The sequence below is a fragment of the Vanellus vanellus genome, assembly GCF_965231255.1.
Source record: "Vanellus vanellus genome assembly, chromosome: 18".
Classification (NCBI taxonomy): Eukaryota; Metazoa; Chordata; class Aves; order Charadriiformes; family Charadriidae; genus Vanellus; species Vanellus vanellus.
In genome coordinates this window covers 589,828-617,712 of record NC_138923.1, presented here as the reverse complement: position 1 = coordinate 617,712, position 27,885 = coordinate 589,828, and the positions used below count along the sequence as shown (strand labels likewise).

General features: G+C 64.5%; 1 protein-coding gene across 1 annotated transcript; it reads left to right on the top strand.

Annotated features, from left to right (window-relative positions):
- The first annotated feature begins 56 nt into the window (after nucleotides 1-56).
- On the top strand, nucleotides 57-23,974 carry NPDC1 (neural proliferation, differentiation and control 1). The gene is made up of 9 exons (XM_082492575.1): nucleotides 57-167; nucleotides 13,386-13,529; nucleotides 19,609-19,716; nucleotides 19,856-20,035; nucleotides 20,146-20,212; nucleotides 20,705-20,789; nucleotides 20,939-21,018; nucleotides 21,140-21,236; nucleotides 22,217-23,974. Exons 1-9 carry the CDS (start codon nucleotides 74-76, stop codon nucleotides 22,292-22,294), a joined length of 933 nt encoding a protein of 310 aa, XP_082348701.1. The 5' UTR covers nucleotides 57-73; the 3' UTR covers nucleotides 22,295-23,974.
- The last annotated feature ends 3,911 nt before the right edge of the window (nucleotides 23,975-27,885 follow it).

The window sequence follows — 27,885 nt, the reverse complement described above, 5'->3', positions numbered from 1 at the left end:
CGCCGCCGGGCCACGCCCCGCCGCCACCGCCCGCAGCCGCCGCGGCCCCCACGCCCGCCCGTGTCCGTGGAGGATGGTGGCGGCCCGGGGCGCTGCCCCCCGCCGCGGAGCGCTGCTGCTGCTGCTCGCCGCCCTCGGGACCTGCCGCCTGCGCCTCGCCCGTGCCGGTGAGTGCCTCTCCGTTTCCACCCGTGTCCGTGGCCGCCCTCCCCCGGGTTTGTGTGGATGCTCCTGTCCCCATCCCAAGGGACCCGCGTGGTCCCTCCCACGGCGAATACGGTGCGGTTGTTCTCCCATCCCCACCCCCGCGTGGGCTCGGCATCTGTGGGTGCTCAGGTTCCCAGCTCCCACGGTGCCCCCCCCACCCCCACCCCACCCAGCGCTGCGGGAAGCTGCCGTGGGTTAGGGGCCGCACAGCATCCTTCCCCCCGAGCAGCGTGGTCCACTCATCCCCACGGCCTGAAAGCAGGGTGGGAAACGGCCCGTGGGCTTCCCGCCCCCACGCAGCCCCACGGGGTTTCTCCCACCCCACCCGGCTCCCAGCCAGGCCCCGCAGCGCTCCCCGGGGACAGGCAGCGCCATCGCCCTCCTGCCCGCTGCTGCAGGGTGGCATCGGCGCAGGGCTGGTCCCCGGCAGCGGTTTGGGGTGGCAGGAGGTGCCCACGGCCATGGGGCCTGATCCTGGATTAGGGAGAGACCGTGGACTTGTTGGGAGCAGCCCTATGCAGTGGCCCCCATGAAGCAGCACCTTTACTGGGTGGGGGGGAGAAAACCAAAAACAACAAAAACAAACAAACAAAAATCCCTCAGATAAAGCCTCTGTGGTGACCGCGGTGTCTGAGGGAGCCGCCGGGAGGCTGTGCCAGGCCGGGAGCACCCCGGTTGCTCACCAGCCCTGAGCCGCTCCCTCGAGGGGAGCAGCGGCAGCGTCGCCCCGAGCGCTGAATCGGGCGATGGAGGCATTTCTCCTTTCTCCTGGGGCAAAAAAAAATGCGTGGCTTTCATTTCCCTCCCAGCAGCACCGCCTTCGGCCTTCTTGCTGTTTTCTTAAGGGTTGTTTAGAGGGGTTTAGGGTTTGGATTTGTTTTTTGTTTGTGGGTTTTTTTTTAATTTTAGGGTCTAGGTTAGTGCCTTTCCACTCCCGGCGGGTCTGGCACTGGACGGGCACTGTGTCCCCTCGCTCTGTGCCCTCTGCTGGGGTGTGCGGGGCCACCATGGGTGTAAACACCACCCCTCCAAAACCCCCCCCTGGCCCCGAGTTTTGCTGCCTGCGGGGAAACCTGGGGGCTGCCCGCCTCTGCCTGCCGTGGTGGCAGGGGCCGGGCAGCGCGGTGTCCCTGCCTGCGGGACGGCCTGTCTCCGGGCAGGTGCTTTCCGCCTCGCTGGCCGCAGGAACCGGGGAGCGCCTCCTCGCTCCCAGCATTGTTTGCGGATCCGATATTGTTCTCCCTGCTCCAGCTCGCCGGTGGGGCGGACGCCGGGCAGGCAGCCTGCCATCAGCCGGGGACGGCGTGGCCTTGCCGTGCTCTACGGGAGGGCGAGAAGGTGCAATGTTTTTCTTTAATCTCCCAGCGGTTCAAAACATCCGGGTCTTTCCATGCTGGGGGGCCGGAGGCGGAGGTGGGGGATGCTCCTGCGCTCTCCCTCTTCCCACGTGTGGGGGCCAGGGTGGCCTGGCTGCGGGGACCGGTGACGCAGGCTGCGATGGGAGGAAGGAGATCCTCACGGCTCTGATGCAGCCACCGGCGTATTCTCCATGGCCTCCGAATTTAAGGGGTTGGGGGGAGGGATAAGCTGGCCTGGCAGTGCTGCTGAGGGGGTACCCCTCGAGGGGTTGCTCAGTGCGGCTTTGCCTGTGGGCTGGGGGGGAGGTTGGGGGGGGAGGTAGCAGAGTTTCCCCTTCCCTTCCCAGCCCCGGGGGGTGCTGGGCACGAGGAAAGCGTGGAGGGGCCTCGCTCTGCCGGCAGCAGCCTGCGCCGGCGGCTGGGTTATCACACGCTCTCGGCACAAGCAGGGTTGAGATGGATGGCTCAACCTCTTTCCCCCAGGCGAACGCTGGGGAGGGTTTCTCTGTGCGCCTTTTCCAGTCACATTGTCATACCACCTGGAAATGCTGACGGCAGCATCCCGCTGCTGGGAGATCGGGTTTGTGTGGCACACGGCGCTGGGGAGCTCTGGGCTGGCTTCTCCTGGGGATGTCTGGGGTGCCCGGAGGAGCATCCCTGGGGTGCCCGGAGGAGCATCCCTGGGCTGCCTGGAGGAGCATCCCTGGGGATGTCTGGGGCGCCCGGAGGAGCATCCCTGGGATGGCTGGGCAAGTAAAGGAGTCACTGTCCTGTCCCCGCAGTCTTCTGAGAATGGCAAAGCAGGGGAAACATTGGCTGTTTCTTCCCATTTTATAATTTCCCTTCCTGGGCGGATGAGGCAGAGGTTGGCTTTCTCTGGGGACGGCTGTGAGGTGGAGGTGGCAGGGCCAGGTGCAGCTCCTGCTCTGGGGCGTCCTGGTGAAGCTGGCTCCTGGCGAGGAGAGCCGGGGGAGAAGGTCCCAGACCACCATACCCGCATCCTCCTGCCTCTACAGCTTCAGCGAAACCTTCAAATGGGGGCTGGCATCTCCTCCTCCCCACTTCCATCTGCCAGTACTGCAACCCAGAGACCCCTGCAATAGATGCCATCTCCCGGGACGCCAGCAGCACATGGCATGGGGACATCCTCGTGTTGCCGAGGGCCTGATTCGAGCTGGAGGAGGGGCAGCAGCTAGCTTTGGAGACGGTGCAGCCAGTGGTTTAGTTTTGGTTGGTGGTCCTTAATTGTGTTTTTATTCCCCACGTGCCTCTATCCAGCGCAGAAATGCTTCCTCGCCTGTTTTCTGGCTGCATTTCCTGGAGCATTAGTGAGAGTCAGACTTCTCACCCCTTCTTGAGTAATTTGGTTGCCAAATTTAATCTATTCTTATTATAAACAAAAAAAAAAAAAAAAAAAAAAAAGATTTTCCAAATGGGATGACGGGGCGAGAACCTCTTTTTTTAATAACCCTGAAAACCCCGGCCCTGCTGCCGCAGCCAGCACTTTGCATCAGAAACACCCGGAGAAGCTGTTCAGCAAAAAACGAATGGTCCTTCCTGGTCCAAGTGACCCATTTGGCCACATGTGAACTGCCAGCTCCTTGCTGCCTTTCCTCCTCGTGCCGCTCCTCAGGGATGCAGGTGGGAGCACGGATGCTGGTGCTGCCACCGGCTGCCCCAGCTCTGCAGTGGCGGCCGTCCCCAGGGACCATCATCCTGAACGCTGAAGCTGGGGCAGTCCCTCTTGGGAGCATGGCAGCGGCAGCCGGTGCCATGCTCGCGGCACGGCAAGGGACTGGCTGCCCTGCAGCGCTTCCCAGGGCTCTGCCCGGTGGGCGAGCAGGGGGTGGGCTCCGAGCCCCCCAACATTGTGTGGGTCAGTCTACCGAAAACAGGTATTTCCAGCCCCAGCTTTTTCTTGAGACATGGAGAAGGTCATCTGAGTCCCCCTGGTAGCGCTGGGCAACAGTGGGCAATGGTCCCGCTCAGGGGCGTGCAGCCACCCCTTCCCTTCAAACCCCCCCCCCCGGCTGCGTGTCGGGGTGTCCTCTGCCACACCGGTGCAGACCAACTGTTTCCCGCGTGGCAGCCGCGGTGCCGCTGCTCTTGCTCCCGAGTTTAATTTTCTGTGTGATTTTATTCTTGGAGATAACGTTTCCCCCATGTTCTCTGGGCTTAGATTTGCTCGGCTGCCCTGAGCCGCGAGCCCTCGTGGGTAAGCGAGGGGTGGGGGAGCTGGGGACGTGGGGCATGGGTGTCCCACGGGGCTCCCCGGGTCGGTCCCTGTGCCAGGGGCTCGGGGCAGGGCTCCGTCCGCAGGCCTGGGGAGGGGGAACGGGTGGGGAAGAGGCCCCTCATCTCCGTCATCCCAATTCCCGACGTGGTCAGCACCGTGGAAGAGTTTATGGTTTATGGGAGAGTCGCAGTGAAGGTCCTTCCTCTCCTTTCGCTGCAGCTTGCTGGGGACCCGCAAACGCCTGTGCGCCCAGCTGTGCCCTGTGGGTGCTGGTGTGGGGTGAACCGGAGCTCGGGGTGGGGAGACCGCGGTCCCGCAGCCTGGGAGATGCGGCGGTTACGCTGCGCGGGGTCAGGCCTTTTGGATCCACAATTTCCCTGGCAGCTCCGGGAGCGGGTTTGGGATCCGCAGGCGGTGTCGAGGGTCTGGAGCGGGACATTGGCCTAACCCCGGGGCTGCGCTGCCTGCAAGGGGCTCCCTGGGGCTGCCATGGCCCCGCAGAGCCCACCCCTCCATGGGGTCCCCTCGCTCCTGGGGGGGCGCCTGGGCTCTTCCCACAGCGCCAGGGGGGAGACAAGTCCGGGACGTCTGCCTGAAATGGCTCTTCTGGGCCATGGGGGTATTAAGGGACATAATCGGCTTAGCTCCACTGCACGCTTATGGGGGGGGGGGGGGGGGGGGGGGGGCGCTGGGGACAGGAGGGGTTATGTGGATGCTGGGGACAGGAGGGTTGACAGCGTGATAGGGGCACTGGGTACAGGGAGGTTGATGGTGCTGGGGACTAGGGGACGCTGGGGATAGGAGGGATGCCAGGGTAGCAGGTGTGCCAGGGACAGCAGGGGTGACAGTGTGGCAGGGACCATGGGGACCGGAGGGGTCATGGGGTGGCTGGCGTGATGGGGACAGGAGGGATAGAGGGACACTGGGGACAGGAGGGGTGATAGCATGGTGGGGGCACTGGGAACAGGAAGGTTGCTGGGGTTGCTGGGGGCAAGAGGGATGCTGGGGATGATGTGGATAGGAGGGGTGATAGGGGTGCCAGGGACAGGAGGGGTGACAGGGTGGCCTCTCCCCAGGTGCAAGGCGCTGGGTCCCTGGGCACTGGGGAGAGGAGCTGACATCGGTCCCATCCCTGCATTAATCCCATAAACACAGTGCCCTGCTGCGTCGTCCCTCGAAGGGGCACTGGCTCAGGTCCCCGATGGGTGCAGTGGCTGCCCCCAGAACCCCAGGGCACAGCCCCAGTGCTGCACCAGTGCCGGGGCATCTCCTGCCCGTGTCTGGGCTTTACTGACCGCCGCTGCTGCGGGGGTGACCAGAGCACCAAATGGCGGCAGCAGGCCTGTAATTAGCTGCTGCATGAGCTAATGATAATTGCAACGGGAAGAAACTGGCCGTTAAGTGCCTGGAGTGCGCTTTGAATTGGAGGAAGGAAGCGCAGCCGGAGTAGGTCCCGGTCTGTGTCTCCTCCCGTCCCGGAGCACCAGGGCACCGTGGCCTGGCCGCTGCCCACCCTAACCAGTGCACCCCGTGGTGTGTTGCACGGATGGAGGGGCCAAAGCTCTTGGGGGAGGGAGGTTTGCTCTTCGGTGGGGGGGACGCATTGCTTCAGGCGGGTGACACAAGAAGTGACCTGCCAGCTGGCGTGCTGGCGGGGACACTGGCTTGTCACGGCACAGGCTTCCCCCCGGCTCCGGCTCCCTTCCTATGGAAAGGAGACGGTGATAGAGGTGGAGGGCAAAAGGTAGGGAAGGCACCACTCTTGCTGCGCACCGGTAGCACCCATGGGTGCTGCCTGGGCTCGGCCATGGCTCTCGCGTGCGGGAGGAGCAGCTTTGCCTCGGGGAGCTCATCGTCTCACATCTGTCGGGGATTATTTCCCAGCCACCCTCTAAGCCAGGAGAGAGGGCAGCTCTGGTGAGCTGCCGGTAATGTGACCTGTCCTGCGGCCCTAATTCTTGCCTTCCTGGCTGGAAAGGAGAGGGTTTCCCTGAGCCAGCCACCTCCTGCGGGGGATAAAACCCAAAAGAAATCTCCAGGTCCAGTTGTTTCGGCACCATCTGCAGCCCTTTTCCAGGAGCCCCGGGATGCGACTGCGCATCCCACAACCCCCCCATTTTCTGGGCTTCACCGCCGGTTCCTGCGCTCTCTGCCCCAGTGAGACATGATGCCCCGCAGGTCTTTATCGCTGGTGGCGGCTGAGTCAGCGCAGACACAGCCCGGGCAGGGTGGGGTGATGTGGTCCCTGCTTTTCCGCCTACCTCTCGCCTTGCGTGTCCACCACCACACGGGCTGCCTGCACGGGGCTCCCTGCTCGCGAGCCGTTGGACCGCCGGTGGTCAGTCCCTAATAGCCCCCAGAACCTCACGATAAGTGGCCGTGTCCCCAAACCCCATCTCAGGGTGATGGGTTGATGGGAGCGCCGAGGCCAGTGCCAGGCATGGGGTGGACAGTGGAGGCAGGACAGATGGACTCCCCACCTCGAGCAAAGCTGCCTGTGCTGCCGCCACCGCCTCCAAGCTGCCCGAGGGTGTTTAATCAGCGAAATCGTGCTGGCGCATCGTTACCAAAGGCTGCAAAACGTCTCCTGGCAGCGTGGGATGCAGCGAGGTGTGGGAGGGCTCGGGCTTTGCCAAAGAGCATCTGGCCCCAGTGGGTGCAGCGGTGCTTCACCATGGAGCTGCCGCTCCGGGGTTTTATTCCCAGCCTGGCAGTGGGAGCGCGCCGGAGCATGTGGCTGCTCGCGGATGGCCGAGCCGTGCCGGTCCTTGGCCTGGCGGCTCCTTGGCTGCTCAGCTGGGGGAGGTGGGCTCACATCTCCCACCTCCCCACCAGCAGCAGTGGGTCTGCAGGGAGAGCTCGCTGGTGGCAGTGGCTCTGCTGTGCCGTGGCTCACCGGGCAGGCGGGTGCCCTGAGCATAGCTTGCTCCGGTGCGGGTACGGCAGTGGTGCCAGGGCTGCCCATCCCCTGCGATGCTGGCACAGCGAGGGACCAGCACCGTGCCATGCTGTCCATCGGGGTGTCCCGGAGCACCGCGGGGATGGGAGGAGGGGTCCCCCTTGCTGGTGGAGCCGCCAGGCTGCGCACCCGGTGTTAGCACACCATACCTGTGTGGAGCCGGCCCCGGTAACCCACTTGCCCTGCACTTTGGCCCTAACCACCGGCTGTTTGGCCCGTCGCGCTGTGCCAAACCTAGTAAAAAAAGAATTTAAAAAAAAAAAAAAAAAACAACTCCTGCACTTGCCACAGCCCCAGCGGGCTGTGGGGCAGGTACAAAGCCCGTTGGTATTTGCGTGAGTAAAACCTGATAAACAAGACTGAAAGTGGGCGGGTTGAGCTGTGAAGAACAGCAAGGTGCCTTATGGCATGGGGTGGCACTGGGGACAGCCTGGGGTCCCCACTATGGGTGGGGGCGCACACCTAGCCGAGCCGGGGCCGGTGATGCAGAGCCAGCGGCCAGTTTGGGCGGGCAGCAGCGGGGAAATGGTGGATGGCATCTGGTTTTCTCTTTTTATTTTTTATTAATTATTTCTTTTCTTCCTGAGTATCTGAGGCAAAGCGCTTGTGGCTGGAGACAGCCCTGGCACTGGGGGGGTCACCCCGGCACGGTGAGGGATGCAGTGTGTCCCCCTCCCAGAGGTGGCGCAGCCCTGAGCGGGTGGACGGGGGCAGCGAGCCGGGGCCGGAGCCGGCAGTGCCCAGGGATGGCTGGACTGGGGGACTGCGGGGGTCTCGCTCGGTTCGGTGCCCACCTCACCTTTCGGCTCTGCTGGGGTCTGGAGCTGCCATTTGCCAGAGGAGCCATTTCCATCCATCCGGGTGCCGTCTCCCCTTCCCGCAGTGCCCATCGATCCAGCTCCTCTTCCCCTGGGGCTCCGGGCGGGTTGCCAGGGCAAGGGAACAGGGGTTCTTCTGGCCAGTTAAGGGGTTTGAGTAGCGATGACGCGAAATCCCGCTCCCTCGGCCTGGCAGGGGGAGGTTACCTGGTGCTCCCCCTTCCCCCAGCTCCGGATCGCAGGAGCAGCTTGAGATTTTGGGGTGCTTGTAGACGGGGGTCTGCCCTAGAGCGGGGACAGGCTCCGGGGTGATGCCAGCGGTTGGGGAGGTGAAGTGTTTGGGGCGGCTGAGGGTTTGGCATCCCCCACCCCTGGGGAAGGCTGGCTCAGCCCCTCCGGCCCTCCGCGGCCCCCACGGCGTTGAACCCGGACGTGGCCTCAGGGCTGCAGCAGGCAGCTGCCGTGGGCATGGCTCCGGTCTCCCCTGCCACGCAGCCCCGCTGCCGCCCCGCACTCCCCCCGGCTCTTCCAGCGCCGGGTGCCCGGCACGCTGCCTGTGCTGCCTGTACACGGGCAGCGGCGCGGGCAGCCCTCCCCTGCCCACAGTGGCGTTTTACCCGGGTGACTGCCCGTGGTGGCATTTTCCATCTTTCCTGGGTGGGGACGCTGCCGGTGAGACCGGTGGGAACACGGTGCGGCCGAGGTGTTCGCTGCGCAGGCCGGGGGATGCTGCTGGGGGGTCACTGCGGGGACACCCCTGTCCCCCGCCTGCGGCGCAGGGCTGCTGGTACTGTCCCTTGGCCGTGACATAAGCCACATCGGGGACCGTCTCTGCCGGCGTGCTTTATCGGCTGAGCCAGACCTCAGCGCCCGCCCGGCTGAACCAGAAAAGCTGGAAGCTGGGACACGAGCCCCAGTGGCCTTGGGGACAGGGAGCCGGGCGGCACGTGGCCTTTTCCTGGACAAACCTGCCGAAGCAAAACGCAAACAGGCGGTTTCAGCTGCAAAGTGCTCTCGGGTGGGCCGGCACGCGCCGGTGCTGCCGCAGGAGGGATGGCGAGGGGGGGACACACACAGGCTGTGTGGCCGTGCCATGTCCTCCATCCCCACGAGCGGCCTGACACGGCCAACGTCCCCCTGCTCCCGCTGCGCGGGGGTCAGCGTTTGCGGAGAGCCCCGCTCAGCCGCCTCCGTGCGCAGGAGGGGTCTCCCGTCTGCTGCATTTTCGGGGGCAGGAGCACAGCGGTGACGTGAGCGGCTGCAGGCAGCGGCAGGGCTCCCCGTGGGGGCTGCCGGAGCGGTGGCAGAGCCATGCTGGCCGAGGCCGTGGTGCCAGCGGCTGTGCCCGGGGAGGGGGATCGCTCCCGGGGGGTACGGCCGTGCCTGAAGCCCGGCTCCCCTCCTCCTGCTTTCAGGCGCAAGAAGCAGCGGGCATGCAGCCGGGTCGGGGAGCCTGGTAGGGCTCAGGGCTGCCGGCGTGGTGTCCGTCCCGCAGTCATGGTGTGTCACCCGTGGTTGGTGTGTGCTGCCAAGGTGGTGCCAGGGCTGGAGCAACCCCAAGCATCCAGCCTGGCTTGTGCTCTATTACTATATCTGCTGGTGACCCCCCGGCTCACCCTGGGGAGCGTGTCCCTGGGCATGGGGGGAGCGGGGTTGGGGCTTTCAGGGTGTCTCAGCCCCCCGAGCATCTGCCCCGGGGAGGCTGTGGGGCGGAGGGAAGTGAGACCTCGGGGCCTGGGGCGCGATGTGGGGCAGCACGCCTGGGCGCCCGGCGCTGGCTCCAGCCCTTCAGAGCCCAGAGCAATTCAGGCAGTTCCCACATCACCTGGCTGGAGGAGGAGGAGGAGGAGGAGGAGGAGGAGGAGGAGTGACCTTGGAGTGGAGCTGGCAGACACCACGCCGCCGCAGAGCCCGGGCTGCTAGTGATCCGCCGTGCCCTCGGCCACAGATAGCCCTGGGCCGCAGCCGTGCGCCAGCGTGCAAAGGCTCAACGTGTGAGCGGAGACCTGCACCCCTGTTCCCCGGGCACCCCGATGTCCCCCCATGCCTGGTGTGGCCCCATGCCCTGGCCCGGTGACCATCCCCCACCAGAGGCGGTATCTTGCTGCCATGCAGGGCCGGACCCCGGCGGGCTGCTCCGGTGGGCAGCAGGAGCTCCGTGCCCACTGCTCTGCTGCGGCTGATGCCCAGTGGGCTCTGCCAGCTCACGCCGCTGGCACCGGGGCCCCGTCAGCCGGGAGGCTAGGTGTTGGCACCGCACAGAGCGTAAGCGCTCAGACCAGTGCTCAGCGCTAATTAATTATCCTCTTACGTTAACTTTTATCTCTCTATCGGCAGCAGTGACGCAGCGGGGGCAGTTCCTGCCTTCCCGGCCACCACCCGGACATCCTCCACGGTTTATATTTTTGTTTCTTTTTCACCTGTATGTTTTGGCATGAGTGTTGAAAAACAGCTTCACCCGGACCGTGGCCAGACGCTGCCGGACCCCGCGGCGTGCAGAGGGGCGCGGGGGGCACCCCTGTTGCGGGGGCTCCGCTGACCTCGGGGCACAGCCCGGCTCTCCCCGGGGTGGCTCCTCGGGGCTGGGGGTGCCGTGCTGCACTTCCCCCTGGGATAACCTCTCCGGGGGAAAGCGTGCGTGTGCGCGCACACCTCAGAGCTCGCACGCCAGCATTTCCTCCTGCGCACAGGGCTGTTCCCGCTCCTTCGTGTCCCCGGCTCGTGCTCACCCACTGTTTGTCTTTCCGTGCCGGCTGCACCGTGTCCCGCTCACCCCCTGGCCTTGGGCACAACTCCTGCCTGCATTTTTGCCTGCAGGGAGCCACCCTGCCTTCTCCAGCACCGGCAGCTCGTCCCAGCCCAAAGCCCAGTCCCCAGGGTGGCAGTGGTTGGGGTCAGACATGTCCCCACAGCTCCTGGGTGCCAGCACACACGGTGCTCAGTCCCCGGCACGGCGCAGAGGTGCCCAGTCTCACCAGCCCCGCTGGGGAACAGCCACTGGGCTTTGCGGTGGGCTCAGAGAATGGCAAAACCGCAACAAACCCCCACCCCGCAGGGTGCCCACGCAGTGATATCTGCTCGCTAACCACCAATTGATTACACATGGGGAGCTTAATTAGATCAGTGCCCGCCTGTCTCGCTCCTAATCCCAGCCCGTGACAGCTGGGCAAGCACAGCTCGTTCCTCAAACAGAGATAACGACCTTTTATATATTCCAGGCTGGGGTTTATTTATCCGGTTGCTGGGCGCTGGCTCAGTGCTGCCCCCTCCTCACCCCTCCCGCTGCCCCAAGGTGGCTCCGATGGGGTCTCGTGGTGCTGGGTGGCTGCAAGCGCCAGGTGACCCATTGGGGTGGCTTAGTCCCGCCAGTGAACAGCTTTCGGCACCGCCTGTTTTGGGGGGACGTGTTTCCACAGGTCCATTGCACAGGCGGGGGTCCCCCAGTGCCCCACAGGGATGTGGCGTGTGCCCACCCCTGGGGCTGCACAGTGTCAAAACCTCCCTCCTGCCCCTGAGCAGCCATGTGGTTTTGGCTGTTTTGTGATTTTTAAACAAAGTGGCCTTGAGAGCGAGCCCGGGGGAGGGGGGTGGGGGGGGGCAAAGCAGGCAGCCGAGTCCAATTTCTATACTTAAACGCCTGATTATTTTCCCATTAAGCATTAATTCTCCCCCAGCCATGCCCGGGGAGCAAACCCAGCTCCTGCAGGCACGGGGGTCTCTGTCCCCTGCCCTGAGCGAGTCCCCTCCAGGCTGCTGTACCCAGCGTGGGGTTCAGCCATCCCTAATCGCCGCTGCCGGGAAAACCCTGCCCGCAGGAGCAACCGCTGCAGCAAAGGCAGCTCTGCCCTTTTTTGGCACTGCCGAATGTCTGCGATGCCCCACGGGGTGCAGTGGGGAGGGGTCCGGGTGCAGTCTGGGAGCGATCGGTACCGGTTGCACCCTCTGGTCAGCATTTTAATGGTGAAATAGGGCCTTGCAAAGAGGGGTATGTTGTGGGTGGCATCCCGCATGTGTTGCTTTGGGGTGGCATCCCGCTTGGCACCCGTGCCCTTGCTGGGGGAGCAGAGCTGCCGCGGTGGCCCTGGAGCTTCGTGTTCTGGAGACTCCATCCTGTGCCGAGAGTCTCCACCATGCCATGCCTGGGCACGGCAGCGGCTGCTCCCCCTCACCCCCTGGTGTGCTGCAGGTATGGGGATGCTCGGGAAAGCCCCCGGAGTTGGGGTGCCCCTTATCCTGGGGTGCTCGGTGCCATACTGCGCTCCGGCTGTCCCTGGCACTTGCTGTCGCCCGGGGCGCGGGGACAGGCAGACGGCGGGCGCTTTGCCTGCGGTGTAGGTGTGGGCGGGCGAGGGCTGACGGGGATGGCTCAGGGAGCGTGGGATGGTGCTGGGAGCCGGCTCCTGCCATGACTCACCGCCGGGCCGGGGGCGGCCAGGCCTGGCCCTGCTCCCGGTGAGGGTCCGCAACAGGGCTGTCCTGCCTGCTGCTGCCTGCAGGAAGGGTGCGGGCACGGCCACGCGCGGCAAGGTGAAGAGCAGGGCCTGCACCCCCATCCAGCTGTGCACCCCCGTCCAGCTGTGCCCAGCCCAGGACGCTGGTGCGGTGAGCGGTACCCAGCTCTGCGCTGCCACCAGCTCATGAGGGAGGGACATCTGTGCTCGTGTCCTGGCAGTGCCAGCAGTGCCCCCATCCATCTGTCGCAGAGAGCCGGGATGACGCCAGAGTGTCCCCCCCAGGTGAGACCTGTGCGCTGGCCCTGCGTGTCACTGTCCTGGCTGGTCACGGTTCCTGTCTCCATCTCCACACACATATTTTGCCACCATCACCCGGTCTCAGAACTCAGCTCTGCGTAGGACCCGGGGACTTTGTGTCCCCCTGGCTTGAGCCAGGCTGGAGGAGGACCGGGGCTGCTCCTGGCCATGGCAGGCTGTCACAGCATCACGAGGATGTTGGGTCTGGATGAGGTCCAAGCCTGGGGAGCTCGTGCCTGTCCCCAGGTCCTGGAGAGGTTCCTGGGTCTGATATGGAAACAAGATGCCCAGTGAAGCTACGAAAGATTTGGGCCGTGGTGCATTGCTGGGGAAGGGCTGGGTCATTTTCCCCTGTTACGATGTCAGAAGGATGGAAACTAAAGCTGCTGCTGCCTGTGATGACCTGTCATAGCCATGCTGAGGCTTTGGGGGATGTTGGTTTGTTGTGTTTTGGGGTTTTTTTCTTGTTTGACAGCTGCCACATGAGCATCCGCTTGCGTTGGATGGATTTCAGGTGCCAGCCTGCTCGGGCACTGTCTGCGTGGTGCAGGCAGGGGCTGGAGACCCCTGTCACTGCCAGCTCTGTGGGACTCAGGGTGTCCTGCAGCACCCTGGGGCTCGGGACATCCCATGGGATGGTGACACGCTGGGGCTCGTGGTGTCCTGTGGGATGGCGGCACCCTGGGACTTGGGTCATCCCAGGGGATGGTGGCATCCTGGGGCTCGGGGTCCCCTGCAGGAGGACAGGCACTGCCCGCTCTTCCCTGCAGGCAGCAAACAGCCTTGCGCAAGTCATAAAACCATAGACCATCTCGAGTTGGAGGAGACCCATAAGGATCATCGAGGCCAGCTCGCCAGTCATTAGAGCCCGTGCTTAATTGCAGTCAGTAATGGCTCTGCAAAGGCAAAGCGGGGCCGAGGGGCAGCCCCGGCGAAGCCCATCCACACCCGTTAGCTGCAGTGGGACCTGGAGAGCTGGGTCCCATGCCAAGGGCGGACCCAGGGGAGCGTTTGACCCCTCTCCTCCTCCTGACCTGTTTTCTCCTGTCCCCACAGCAGCATCGTGCCCCCGGAGCTTGGACTGTGCCCTGCAGCGCCGGGAGTTCTGCCCGCCAGGGTCGGGCGCCTGCGGCCCCTGCCTGCCCCCCTTCCAGGAGGATGACCACGGGCGATGCGTCCAGAAGCAGTTCTCACCCAGCGGTAGGTGCACCCACCCTGCAGCAGCCCTTTCGGCGACCCCCTGCCTGCAAACCTGCCTGCAAACCTGCCCTGCACCTCCGCAGCTCCAGGAGGTTCCTACGCCTCGGGGCACCCCGGCTCCCCATCCTCTGACTTCTCCTCTCTGTGGCAGCCATGTCCCCGTGGGGACAGCAGCTCTGCTCCCTCTCATCCCAAGCCCCGGCTCGCTGCTGTTGCGGGGTGGTTTTGGGACCGGCGGGGAGCACGCGGACCCGACCCCGCTCCTTGTGCATCCTCCTGCAGCCGTGCTGGTGACCGCCTGTGCCACCGGCCCTGCCAGCGCCCAGGGGTGCCCAGGAGCCCAGGGGTGGGAAGGGGCACGGGTGGCTGCTGGGGTGTTCTGGGGTGGGGACTTTTTGGAGTGGGGACGTGGCCATGCAGAGCCCCAGCCTTTGCAGGAGCAGGGTAGCGGCTTTTGGTACACAGAGCTGGGACTCGTGCAGACCCCGTGGCCAAGGCAAACGGGTGCCCGTGGCCTCACGCGTCCTGGGGCTGAGCTATGCCGGGGTTTGGGGTCTCTATAGCTGATTCCCATTGGTTTGAGATGTTGGGCTGTGGTTTGGGTCTGCTGTCTCCTCCTCTAGTGATGCCCAGCATCCATGCCAGGAGGGCTGGAGTCGGCAGCGCCGGATAGGAGCCCTGCCTGGCTGCAGACAGGGGCACCGGCTGTTCCTGCCCCGCTCCTTTCCCGAGGGAGTTGGGGGGCTGTGGCATCCTGGGTGGCTGCGCTGTGCCAGTGGGCAGAGAGACGGGCAGAGCATCCCCGGGGAGCAGCCACCCATGGTCACCCGTGCCGCCCCACGCAGAGCTCTCCCACCCGCTGCTGCGGTGGGTGGCAGGTGCTCCCGGTGCAGCCGCGGCAGCTGCAGCCCATTTTGGCTGCACGGACGGTACTGGGGGCCGGGCATGGATGTTTTTTAGGGTGACCCTCAACTCGTCATGTGGCTTGGAAAGCTGAGCTGGTTCTGTGCCCCCCACCTCATGGGTTTTCTTGCAGATTCAACGAGCAGGGAAATTAAGACTGTAGTTATGGCTCCACCCAATTATTTTTGCTTTAACTTAAGTGGAGCGGCTTCTGTGCATGGGGAAGGAGCCGGGACCCGGCCGTGCCCTGGCACACTGCTCCTGGGGGGTTTCGCTGGGGAGCAGCTGGGTGCGGGGTGGGGGCTCTCAAGCACCTCTGAACCACCTCTGCGCCTGCTGCAAAGTGCATCAGCACCTTCCTCCAGCCCACCCTTCTCTGCCGGCTTTTCTCTCCCGCTGCCCCCAAAACCCTCTTGGTGAAGAGGGGGGGCTTGTGTTTTCCATGGCGGGCAGAGCCCACGGTCCCTCCCGGAGCCTGGCTCCTACCCGACGTGGGCAACCCGCAGCGTTGCCTGGCCCCGACGTGGGGCTGAGCTGGTCCTCACCCGGCGCCATCCCCACCGGCACAGCCCCCACCGCAGCCCCTCGCCCCCACCCCAAGGCCTGGGGAGCTCCTGAAAAACGCACAGGGTGGCTCGTCCCCCTGCATCCGAGCTGCTGCCTGCGCGGAGGGGCGCTCTGGGGTTTGGGGTGAGTTGCTTTGTGTCCTGGTTCCTGTGTCTTGAGGATTTTTGGGGTCCTGCCAGGGTGCAGCCAGAGCTGCCCTTCTCCCGCAGCTCAGCCTGTGCTTTGCAGCGGGTGGGCACATGGGGGGATGGCGTTGTGCCCTTCGTTGCCATCAGCTTCTTGGCAGGAGGAGCACCCCTTAAATCCGAGGGGAAACCCCCAAAACAGGGCCTTGGCTGCGCGCAAGCCCTTTGGCTCTCGGGCAGAGGGGCCGGGCTGCACTGAAATGGGGGCGATGGCTGGGGGGGGGGAGGGGGGGACACGAGCGAGGGGATGGTCCAGGCTTGGCGTTTGGTGGCGAGCAGGGGTGGGATGGGCAGATGCTGCCAGCCACAGGCTCGACATGCACGGGTACCGAATGGCTTTAACAGTTGTTTGTGGTTTATTTTTTAATGTGAAGTCTTGGGAGCAAATCCCCCTCTCGGAAGGGCTGCACATGCGCCGGCATCTCCATAGCAACTCCGCTCCGTGACGGCTACGGCAGGGAGAGGCGGCCGCAGTAGCATCTTTGCCCGGTTTGGCAGAGGGATGTGGGACTGCAGTAACATCTTCTCCCAGTTTCTCTGGGACAGTGGTAGCATCCTCTCTCTCGGCTTTGTCAGGGGGATGCGGGACTGCAGTAGCATCCTCTTGAGAGGACGCTGGGAGGATGCCGGGAGGATGGAGACTATCTCAGGGTCTCTCCTAGCCCCGTCCTGTTCTCTCAAGCAATGCTACCACCTTCTGGCAGCTAAAGTCTGGGTATAGCGGGGGCGGGGGGAGGAAGAGGGGGCTTCCCTCCCAAATCCTCTATTTTAGCACGCGGGGGAGCAGTAGCATCCGGAGGATGCCCAGTGGCGGGGAGGTACCGATTTTTTTCCACGGGTGCTTTTGCATCCTGCCTGTACCTCCTCGGGCTGGGGAGCATGCGAGGATGCAGAAGGGCTGTGATAGCTGCATTTTGGGGGGTGGGGTGGTGTGCAATGCAAACAGGGTGGGGGCTGCCACGGCTCAGGGATGCCTAACCCTTTAAAGGGGCTGCCCACGCAGCTCTGCTGCGTGGGCAGCCCCTTTAAAGGGTTAGGCATCCCTGAGCCGCTTGCGACTGCCGGTGACGCCGATCCTGGGATCCCAGCCGCCACCGTACTTGCCGCCGCGCCGTCCCCAAGCTTGGTTGCAGCTCCTGGCAGAAGCGTGGGCAGCAGTCAGGGCTCCTCTTCCCCAGCGTACCCGTGCAGGCGGGTGCCCAGAGCAGCTTTTTGGGGTGAAAAGCGGCGTTTTGGGGTCTCAGGAGGGCGATGCACGTGAGCAGCATGTTCCTGCCATTGGTGACGGCATGCATGGGTGTCTCGGCGTACCCGGCGCAGCACCAGCATGGAGGTGAGATGCGATGCGCGGGACCTCATGATGCGGTGCATCCCGCAGCCGCTTCGGATGGGCGGGCAGCCAGCTGCCTGCACCTCACTGGCGCTGCCTGCACCTCACTGGCGCTGCCTGCACAGGGGGCCGAGCACCCGAAACGCTGCCAGCACCACGGTGCTGCGTGCCGTTTGAGCGTGCCGCGATGGGTTGGCATGATGCGGTTTGGGCTGCTGGGTCCTGTCCCCACTCCTGCCTGCAACGGAGCCAGGGCTGAGCCCCACGGAGCTGCGGGAAGCGCTTTGGGAAGAGCGGGGAAAAGGGGGGTCCCGGCTTGTGGACCTGGGGGTTCCCCCCTCCCTGCTTGCTGTGCTGCCAGCAGCCAGGAGGGCATCAGCCATCCCGGGGCAGGACTATAGCAATAAGTGGATTTGTAGGAATTTTGTGCCCCCCTGTGGAGACTGTCAACATCAGGTTTTCTCTGCCCAGGCAGAAGCCACACATGTCCCTTCTTTTCCACTGCTGTCCCCAAACTCCCCAAACACATCACGGTGACTGGCAAGCCCCTTGTGTGCATCCCAGGGTTGAGCCCTGGAGATCCTGGGGAGGGGAAAGCCCCGAGGAAGGGTCGGGGGTGGGGGGTGGGGGGGGTGGAGGAGAGCGACTGGGATGCTGTGTGCCAGCCTGGCCGGGACCTACCATGAGAGGGCACCCGTGCCCTGGGCAAGCCCTGGGCAAGCCCTGCATGCCCGGTGCAAGCCCTGCGTGCCCCCTGTGCGTGCCCTGCATGCCCACCTCGCTGCAGCGGGGGGGGGGGGGGGGCTCTGGGAACCCGGGGCAGCTGGGCAGGAACCGGGGGGCAACCCCAGCCCCCTGTTCCCTGGGGAGAAGCCCCGGGCCGGCGTTTCACCGCGGTGTTTCACCCGCCTGCAGTGGCCGGCAGGAGCCGGCCGTCGGTGCCGGGCTGCTTCTGCCCCACAAATGTTGCGGGGTGGCAGATGTCGTGTCACTGGGGGACATCTCAGCTGCCAAAGAAAACAGGGGCACAGGGGTTTTTAGCCGATGAAGGGGAATTTGGTGACAAAGGTGGTTAATGCAGGTGAGCGGCGCGGCTCAGGCGCTGCCGGCAACACCAAAACCCACCAAACAGCACAGCTGCCTTGGTTTTCCTTGTGCCGCTTCGCACAGTGGGAGGCTCAGAGTGACCTGGCAGCCGCTCCTGAATGGTTTTCCAGCTTTTTTTTTTCCTTTTCCAGCCGTTTCACATTCATCCTCCTGAAGCGTTGGCTGTTGCAGCCACATCTGCCCAAGGCCAAGGGATGCCCGGGCAGCGCTGGGCTGTGCGCTCTGTTACCGGTGCCACCAACACAGCCCGGTTCCCCCAGGCCAGATGGTGACACACGTGGGCACGGGCAGGGCTGTCCCCTGGGTCCCATGGGAATGAGGATGAGCCTTTTGCTGAGTGCAGTGGGGAGCTAGAGCCGGGCTGTCCCCATCCCGGGCACCGGGATGTCCCCGTACCATACACAGGGCTGTCCCCATGGGGCACAGGGCTGTCACGCTCAGTCCCACGCCAGCTCCCCTGCCCATCAGGAGAGCCTGGCCCTGTGATGGCACCTTGGCGCCATGGCACTCACCCGTTGGGCACAGTCCCAAAGCTGGCACCGGCACCGCGTGGCCGTGGCACTGTTTTGCAAATAACGGGGTGCAAAAAGCCGGGGAAACCTGGGGCACACGGGGGCATGTGGCACTTCGGCTCCTGCTGAGGACAAGGGGCTGGGGGTGTCTGGAGAGACAGGGGGCCGGTGGTGGTGGCTCTTGATGCACTTGTTTAAAGCAAGTGTCCCCCTTTTAAGTTGTTTTTTGGCTTGTGTGGCTCTGAGTCACAGGTTGGCCGAGTGGCCTTTGTGCTTGGCTCCAGAGGGAACTGGGGTTTATTTCCAAACATTGAGAGCGAGGACAGATTCCAGAGGAGCTGTAATTGTTATAACCTTGAATTATCTGGGAACCAAGCTGCCGGTAGCACCTCGCCTTTGTATGTCTTGATTTACCCTGCAGGGCTTCCCGCTGGGGACAGCCTGAATGCAGCAGCACCGGGGCAGAGGGCGCAGGGATGGGGACAGGGACATCTCCTGCCTTTGAAGTTGAGTTTAATCCTGTTAAAAGCGGAGCAGTGAGCAGCAGAGCTTGACTCTGCTCGGCGAGCCTGGGGACAGTGGGTCCCCTCCTGCTCTGCGCTGTCACCCCACGGGTGGGCACCCCCAGGCTGGGGTGGGGGTCCTGCCCGTGCCCCACGGCACAGGGGCACGTGGCACTTTGTGTGTCCCCAGCATGCACCGTGCTTGCTTTCACCCCCCCGTGATATGCCCAGCCAGCCCCTGGGGGGTACCTCGTGGTCCTCGCTGCACGGGGCACCCCGACCCCCCTCCCCAAAGGGACCGCATCCTGTCGGGCGCTGGGCAGAAACTGGCCCCTCAGCTGGAGCGACGGTGCCCACCAGCTCCTGGACAAGCCCTGCTCTGGGGTGGCTCCAGCCCCCTGGGCCATACAGGACAATTTGGGGTGACAACCAGCATTCAGGTGTCCCCTGCCTGTTCTTGAAACGGCCCCACTGCCCGCAGCGGGTCTGCGATTCATCCTGCCAGCACTGCCCTCGCACCCCGCAGCAGCAGGGCGGCTGTGGGGTGTCTCTTCTGGTCCAGCTCATGTCCCTCCTTGCTCGGGGCCACTGTATGCCCCCAGGTGCAGGGACAGAGGGCAGCTCTTGAGCAGCGGGTGCTGGCAGCCTGTCTGCTCCGACGGGGCTCTGCAGGACCCACTGGCTCTGGCGCGGTGGCAGCTGCGGCTGCTGTTGCTCCTGCAGCCTCCAACATTTGTGGGGTGAAAACCACCCCAAAAGCAGCGAGGATGTGGGCAGATCCCAGGTCTTGGCTTTGGGACCACCAATGTCCCGGAGCACTGCATCCGGCGGAGGTTGGACTCCCCAAACCACCTGCGTTTGCTTGTGCTGGGACGTCACCCCCTCCTCGGGGGATGCTGAGTTTGTCCCCGGGGCTGGGCGTGCGGCCGCATCCCGGGGTGCCTGTCTGATGCCCGCTCTCTCCCGGCGCAGGGCGGACGTCCGTTCCCAGCTTGGAGGAAGAAATTGATTTTCTGGCAGACGTGCTGGCCAGGCACGAGGCTCCTCGCCCCCACTCACTGCGGGATGGCAAACCCAGGAGTAAGTGCTCCCCCGCTCCCACTGCTCTCTGCAGCAGTTGCCAGGGACCCGGTGGCAGCCAGACCCTGCACCCCAGGCTGGTTTGCCCTCCAGAGCTGTTCGGGAGCTGCTCTGCTCACGGCTCTGCCTTCTTCTGCAGCCACCCCGGTCCCCGCCGATGGCAGACAGCGTGTGGCCAGCGGGCTGAGAATGGGGCTTCTGCAGCGGGGTCCCGCCGGCAGCAAGGCAGCAGCCACCCTCCCTACCTCCACCAGCGCTGCGGTCCCGAAGTACCCGGTGGAGGCATCTCCCATCCCTTCAAATGACGACGTGGTGCTTGGTGAGACCCTGGGGCTCATGGGAGGGGGTTTCACGTTCACACCATGGAAGCATGGGCTGGTGGCACCGGGCTCACCCACTGTCCCTCTGTGTCCCCTTCCACCTCTGTAGGGCTGATTGTGGTGTGCACGGTGGCCGGGATCTCGGCGTTGATCGTGGCTGCAGTCTGCTGGTGCAGGTGAGCCGGGGGCTGCTGGTGCCAGTCAGTCCCTCGGTGTCCTTGTGCCCACGGGAGCTTGTTCCTGTGCTTCCCGGGCACATGGTGGGGTTTGGAGGAGAGGCAGTCCCCCTGCAGACATGCTGTGGCCACCAGGGTGTGGCATCTGCTGGTCAGGGCTGGAGGACAGTGGTGGGACACCCCTGTGCCAGGCATAAGCCATGAATCCTGGGGGTGGGTGACACCTGATTTGGGCATCGTTGCAGCACTGGGTGCTGACATCCCTGGTGCATTGGTGCCTCGTGCCCGGGCCCAGTGGGATGGAGGTGGCTGTGATGAGGTCCCTGCGCACGTGCAGGGCCACCTCGCCTGGGGATGCCACCCATCATGGGTGCCATTGCAGGGAACGGGGATGTGGGTGGGAGGACTGAGCTCCCCCGGGGGGTCACTGGCTCCCATGTGGAGTCGTCCGCTCTGGTGGCTCCTGCTGACCCCTCTCCTCTCCTCTGGCAGGCTGCAGAAGGAGGTCAGGCTGGCACAGAAAGCAGACTACTCGGCACAGCGAGTGGCCAGCCCCTTGCCCTACGACAAGATCTCGGTACGGTGCCCATGTCCCTCCTTGGGGGGTGTTTGGCCAGGCGTGTGCTCTGCTTGAGGGGCTTCCAACGCAGCAGGGGACCCCTGCCAGCCGGGCTGGGGGGGGTCTCCAGAGCCTGGCCTCCATGCCTGTCCTTGTTCTCTCCGCAGCCCGGGGACAAGACGCTGGCTCAGAGTGCTCAGATGTACCACTACCAGCACCAAAAGCAGCAGATGCTCTCCATGGAGAAGTAAGCAGCCCCGGGAACAGACAGCAGACCCGGTTGCTGGTCCATGCCCTGCCATTATCTGGGGTGCTGTTATTCACCCCCCCCCTGGTCTTCACCCCCTCTCTGCATCCTCTCCCCCCAGGCATAAAGAGGAGCCCAAGCTGCCAGACTCGGCCTCATCCGACGAGGAGAATGAGGATGGAGACTTCACTGTGTACGAGTGCCCCGGGCTGGCTCCGGTACGGCGGGCGCAGGGTGGCCACGGGGGGACCCTTGTGCTTGCTGGGTGGGATCCAACACATGCTGGGGATGTGCAGTTCCTTGCAAGGAACCTTTTAAACACATCCTTCATCAAGCCCTGAGATGGTCCCTGCCCTGGCCAGGTCTCAGTACAGCTCTCCAGTGGGCAGGAGCCCTGGCATGGGTGCCCTGGCATGGGGCCGTTCCCTGGGGAGCGCTGCCCCGTGGCCCGGGGAGCGGAGAGCAGGAGCAGCCCTTGGCAGACCCAACCTGCCGTCCCTGCAGTGCCAGGGACACGGTCACCTCGGGTTCTTGGGCACCGGTACAGGGGAGCTCGTCTTGGTGCCTCCCCAGCGCCTGGACCGGGGGACCTGTGACCCCTCAAAGCCAGAGGGGGGACTTTCCTGGCTGGCAGGGGACCCCGGGGAAGGGCAGCTCCTAACAGCCCTGGGTACAAAGAGCACAAAGAGACCCGAAAGGAGCCTTTCACATGGTAATGGCTGCGGAGCCCAGCCATCAGGGCCCAGATTAAGGGTCATCATTAGGTCTTTACAGGCCCATTAAAGGGCACTTGATGGCAGGCAGGCAGTCTGGGCAAGGAACCCCATTCCTGGCAGCCAGGATGGGGCTCCTGTCCTGGGGTCCCCAGTCTGAGCAAGGAACCCCATTCCTGCTAGCCAGGCTAGGGATCCCATCTGGGGGTCCCATCCCAGCTGGGACCATGCTGGTTTTGCACCAGCATCTCATCCCAGCATCCCCGGCTGCTCCTGGTGGGAAGGCAGTACCTTTCCAGGGGTGATGGCAAGGTCCTGGTGTATGTCACCCCATCCCAGCCCACGAGGTCCCCCCCTATCCTGCCTTCTCCCTGCTGGGCTGGGGTTCAGACTCAAACCCCCTGGGACAGGGCGGCTCAACCCCCGGCTGGTTTCTGACCTCCTGCCTTTTCCCTCCCTCCATCACGCTCCCTCCGCCGCCGCAGACCGGAGAAATGGAAGTGAGGAACCCGCTTTTTGACGACTCCTCCTTACACCCCTCCAACCCCAAGTCGCACCAGTAACACCCCTCCTCTCCTCTGCCCGAGCTCGCTACGGACTGTACGCCCAACGCTGAAGCCCGACGGGGCGGCCGCGCCGGAGGGGCACCCGCAGCTGGGCGAAGGGACGCGGACCCCGTTCTGCCAGACTGTTCGACACCTGCCCAATAAACACCCACTAACAGCTATGGGAGGGGGGGATCGCCCCCGTTTTCAGCGTCCTTGTCCTCTTTGCTGCTGTGATCGCGTCCCTGCCTTGCCCTTTGCTCGCTGCTCTCGGGGACACGCCAACCCCGCGGGGGGAGCGGCCGCTGCCTTGACACCGAAACTGTGTGACCGCAGTGCTGTCCCCTTGCGTATGGCTTCGAGGAGGGGGCTGCTGCCCCGGCTTCGGCTGGTCTGATGCAACAGCAGCTGGGAAAGGACTGGAGAGGGGGTTGGAGAAAGGGAAAGGGGCCAGAGGGGGTGCAGGCATGCTTGTGTCTGTGGGGGAAGGCGGCAGGGCTGCCAGCCTGCCCAGACCCCCTCTGCCAGGGACGGAGACTTCTTTCCCCGGAGCGGGTGGCATCGCTAACGGCTCTGGTGCCTGGTCTGCCCCCTCCTCCCCAGCCCGGGCAGCCCCTGGCAGCAGGGTCCCACTCCAGGAGCCAAGGGCAGGAGCGGGCTCGGGCAGGTGCTGGCATCGCTCCCCGGGATGCGCCTTCATGTGCCACCCTGCGCACTGCCCGGCCGGGAGCAGCGGCTCTGTCCTGGCCCCGGCACCGGCTCCATCCCCTTCTAGGGCTGCTGGTCCTCGGAGGCCCCCGCGCACAGACAGTCCCAGTGCCGCTGTGCCAGGCTGTGCCAGCGGAGGTGGAGGCTTTCCTCGCAGCAGCCCTGGGTGCTGGCTGGGCTCTCACCCCGAGCCCCCATGGGGTGAATGCTCAGAAAAGGCTTGGGGTTTTGGTTTCAAGCCTGTGTGGCCATGGGGGAGGAAGGAGCGAGACTGGTGGGGGCTCAGGAGGCCTGGAGGGGTAGCCAAGGAACGGTGGCTTTGCTGTGATGCTTCTCTGCCCCACGGAGCCCATACCCTTTGCAGCGTCCCTGCGGAGCCCGGCCCGGCGCTCTCTCCAGGCATCCCTCCGTGGCAGTGTACAGACTCTGCTGCTCCATCCCGGGCACGTCCCGGGCTCCAGAGACCCCCTGCTCCCTTCCACTGCCCATGTCTGCATCTGGGCTTACCAGCCCCCACCAAGTCCTTGCTCACAGCCCGGTGCCGTTCCCCAAACCCGTCCAGCGTAAGGCCCGGGATGAGTTTTGGGTTGCTTTTCACAGATGTGGCTTCATGTCCAGACCCTGGCGTGGACTGTTACGGCCACAGGTGACCTGTTGCACGCTTGCACGGGGGTGACCTCTTGCACACGGGTGGCCTCTCGCACGCACGGGAGCTGCTGCATGCACGGGAGCCATTGCACGCTCAGGAGCATCGCACGGGCAGGCAGGCACAGGCAGGGCAGGCAGCAGCGGCAGGGCCCTGTGCCGGTGAGCGGTGGGTGGTGTGGGAACGTCCCCGTCGGGGCTGCTGGCAACAGCTGTCACTGCACAGATCCTTTCCCCGCACTCTACTCCCTTACCCGCGGGCTGCTGCCCTTCTCCCTGCGCCCCTCGTCGTTGTATGGATTGTAGTTCTTTTCAAAGGAGATTTTATTAAACGACCATGTTTGAGACCCATGCGAGTGTGTGGTGTGGGGCCAGGCTCCCCGCTGCGGGGCCCTCGGCTCGGAGCGCTCCTCTCGGGCGCGGGATGGGACAAGATGACAGCGAGGGAGGGTGCTGCGGGTCCCCCATCCCAAAACCTTCCCCAGCGAATAGCGGGAGCAGCTGGGATAGCCTCCAAACCCTTCCCAAGGGGTTGTTTGTTTTTTTTTTCCCAGACCTTGTAAGAAACAGATTTCATTTTCTGGCTTTTCAGCGTTTGCCAGGAGAGGTTCCCCCAGCGAAGGGTTGGATGGGTGGGAGCCCCGGGCTGTGCCTGCCCACCCCCAGCCCTGCAGCACCCAGCACCCACCCGCCCCCATCGCCCCCCAGGGCCGGGCCCTTCGCACCTCGGCGGGGCGGCAGATAAGGGCTATCGGTGTTGTCCCCCCATTGTGTGGAGCCTGAGCTCCTCTCCCGGCCCTTTGATCACGCCAGCCCCCCATCAGGCTGATACAATCTCATCTCCTCCTGGTTTCGGCAGCCTGGAGGGTGGGTGCTGACTCACGGCCAAAGCGCCCGGGCACCCTCGGGGATGCTTTGCTCAGCCCCACTCCTGGGTGGCCCTCGGGGTCTCCAGCTGCAGCCCCAGGCAGGCAGCATGGCACCCCAAATCACCTGGGACAGCCCAAAGGCTCACCCCTGGGGAAACCCAGCCTTGCACCCCCCTCTCCGAGGTCCCCAAATTTGTCCTTTCTTTGTTCTCAGAGCCCAGCAGCCTCTCAGAACACGCCCAGGCGTTTTGGGAAGCTCTAGCTTTGAGGAAAACACAGTAGCTCCTCCTGGGAAGATCCCCTCGCTCAGCCCCCCCGGGAAGCTGTGTCCCCACCGCATGTTCGGGCACAGAAGAGTCGTTTGTCCTGACGCACCATATCTGTGCCATCCCAGGACACCCCGGGGCTGGATGTCGGGGCTGTCTGTGCTCAGCACCAGCCTGTCTGTGCCTCAGTTTCCCCAGCTGTAAAACAGCAGGGAGGACCAGGTGGTGTGTTCAAGCACTGCGGTGATGTGGGTGATACCCAAATTACACCCCAGGCTCTGTAATGCAGAGGCCTTTTTAATGAGGGGACAGATCTGGACCAAATCATCTTCCAGGACTTTCATCTCAGCTGGGTTTGGAAGCACCAGCCCTCCATCCCATCCACCCAGGCCAGCAGCCAAGCAAGCTGCCATGGAGGAGCTTCGGTGTTCCTCCCAGGGATGGGGCTTCTGAAGTTGAACCCACTGCCCAGCCCTCCTCAGACAGACCTGGGGTGAAGACTGTGGCCGGCTCCTGACCGTGCAGCCCCGACCCACTGCGTGCAGGGCTGCGGCCCACCAAACCTTAGGCATGAAGCTCAGGGCGATCCAGCACAGCCCCAATGATGGCTTCTCCATCACTTGCCCCAGGAGAGAGGGTGAGCTGACAGTGAACAAAACATCATCTGTGGTCCTATGCTCTCTTAAAATCTTGTCTCCAAGCCATACCGCTGCCAAAACAGTACACTCAGCAAAGGCAGGGCAAGCAGATGTCCATCTCTGTCCCCCTCAGCCTGCTGTCATCTCAGCGAGCCGGGAAGGACAGACGCCTTTCTACTCCCCTTTTGCTAGGAGGATCCCACCCATCCCTGGCTGGGTTACAGACCACAGAGCTGGACCCGAGCCTGGAGCTCCAGCCATGGGGGGTGATGGAGGCACGCATCCTTCCTCCTCCGCAGCAGGCAGGAGGCTCTGCCCCAAAGGAGAGGGATGGCCAAGCCCCAGCCATCGGTGCACAGTGACTCCGCACAATAACTGGGCGCCTCACACAGCCCCCCCAAACTTGCCCCATTGAAATGTAGGGGGGGGGGGGCACACACCGAGAAACCCCACTGACTCCCTCCACATCCCCCAGCTAAAACCATCACTGCCACAATGGGCCCCGCTCCTACAAAGGGGCCGGTTCAAAGTCAACGTCTCCCTTCCCCTCTGCCTGTATATGAAAGGGAGCAGGAATGCGTTTGAGGCCTTGGCGGGCTGGGGGGCTTCCTGGGGGGATGGAGAGAAAGAGCAGGTTGGCAGGAGGAGGGGGTCTGGCCCGGGAACAATAAATCAAAGAGAAGGGGAGTTACTGCCCGGCCAAGGATCTTCTGAAACCCTGGGCCACAGCGGGAGCCCGGGAGGAGCAGGGCTGATGGCTCCGATTGGAGTCCCGCAGCGAGACTTCCTCTGCCCGCCGGCAGCAGGGCAGGCAGAGGGGCAGGCAGCAGGGCAGGCAGCGGGGCAGGCAGTGGGCAAACAGCGGGGCAGGCAGTAGAGCATGCAGCGGGATGGGCAACGGGCAGGCAGCAGACAAGGCAGCAGGCAGGCAGTGGGCAATCAGTGGGGTGGGCAGCAGGGCAAGCAGCAGGGCAGGCAGTGGGCAGGCAGCAGGGCAGGCCTGCCTACACGGTGCCGGCGCGCTGGCATCCCCAGCAGCACGGTCCATGGCCTGGTTCTCCCCGTGGCATGGCCAAATCCAGCACTGCCACAGAAGGTGCCTCACTGAGTCTGGGCAGTGGTTCCCCCCAGGCAGGTCCCACAGCCGTGGGGCTCATTCAGCACGTTGCCCATGTCCCCGCTGATGGGCTTTTTGCATCCTCAGGTCATTTTCCTGGGGCTGCCCTCCCTCCCCAGAGCAGCCTGGCACAGCCGGGAAGGGCAGCCTGGCACATGCCCAGCCAGGAAGGAGATAGGAAGGGGCTTTAATTCCAGCTCATCCTCTTGGTTTTTATTTTTAATTTACAGGAATATCATTACAAGGGAGGAAATGTTTCACTGCCCCCGCTGTGCGGCGGTGCCATGTGCTGGGCTGGGGGCTGCTGCTGGCACTGATGGGACCAGTCTCTGGGTACAAGTCCCTGGGTGCCAGCTGCTGGGTACCAGTCCCTGCGTAGGAGTCCCTGGATGCCAGTCCCTGGACGCCAGCCGCTGGGTGCCCGTCCCTGGGTGCCAGCCCTCTCGGGAGCTGAAGCAAGTGCTTCATAACCAGCATCAAGAGCCTTCCCCCAGTCCCACCAGCAGCCCCGTCCCCATCCCACCGCCGTGGGGGAGGCTCCTCCAGCCTATCTCTTTGGCATATCTCCAGTGCGAGACGGCCGCAGGCTCCCAGTAATCCGGGTTAATAAACAGGGAGCGGTGCTGGCAGCGGGATCGCCTCTCGCCCCGCTCTGGCCGGGGTCAGGGGGTGCCCGCGCTGCCGGTGGCTGCCCGTACGCGGGAGCCGGCATCGGGCAGGCGGATCCCGGCAGAGCTCAGGATCGGGGAAGCTCCGGGTGCCGCGGCGGGAGGGAAGGGGGAAATGCCCGGAGCCGGCCCCGATAGCGCCATTGTGCAGGGCAGCGTGAGAGGAAAGCCCTTAAGATAGAGAAAATATCAAGCGCGCTCCATTGTGGAGCAGATGGGGCTGATAGCCAAGGCTGCAATTAGCTCGCCCGCGGCACACCCAGAGCTCCGGGGCCTCTGCCTGCACGGGGAAGGGCGCCCTCCCTCCGAGGCAGGGCCTTCCTCTGCCGGGCAAGGGAGAGGAGAGGGGCGGTGGGAGAGTGAGGGAGCCGGGGAGCCCCAGCTTTACCCACGGGGCACTCCGCAGGGCTCGCCAGGGAGCCCCGAGACTCCGCCGCTGGGCCCAGGGCGGGCAGAAGGGCGAGAGGGGATGGCCGAGCCCTCCTCCAGCCCTCCCGCTGCACGACGGCACCAGCGTCCCCGGGGCTTGTCCTGTGGCCAGGGGGATGCTGCGGCCCCGGGCCGGCTGCCATCCCCGCCCCGCCTGCCCCCGCTCCGTCCCGGCTCCCTGCCCGCACCCACACCCTGCGGCACCGGGGAGCTCCCAAGTGGGGAGACCTTGGGGCTGATGCTGCCCCAACATTTGGAGACGTGGGCCC

What these genes read in the sequence shown, in the direction of transcription:
- NPDC1 (XM_082492575.1), top strand. Translation starts at nt 74, where the DNA reads ATGGTGGCGGCCCGGGGCGCTGCCCCCCGCCGCGGAGCGCTGCTGCTG. An exon ending in GAAGCAGTTCTCACCCAGCG is followed by an intron (nt 13,530 to 19,608) that starts GTAGGTGCACCC and finishes CTCCCGGCGCAG; the next exon opens with GGCGGACGTCCGTTCCCAGC. An exon ending in AAATGACGACGTGGTGCTTG is followed by an intron (nt 20,036 to 20,145) that starts GTGAGACCCTGG and finishes CCACCTCTGTAG; the next exon opens with GGCTGATTGTGGTGTGCACG.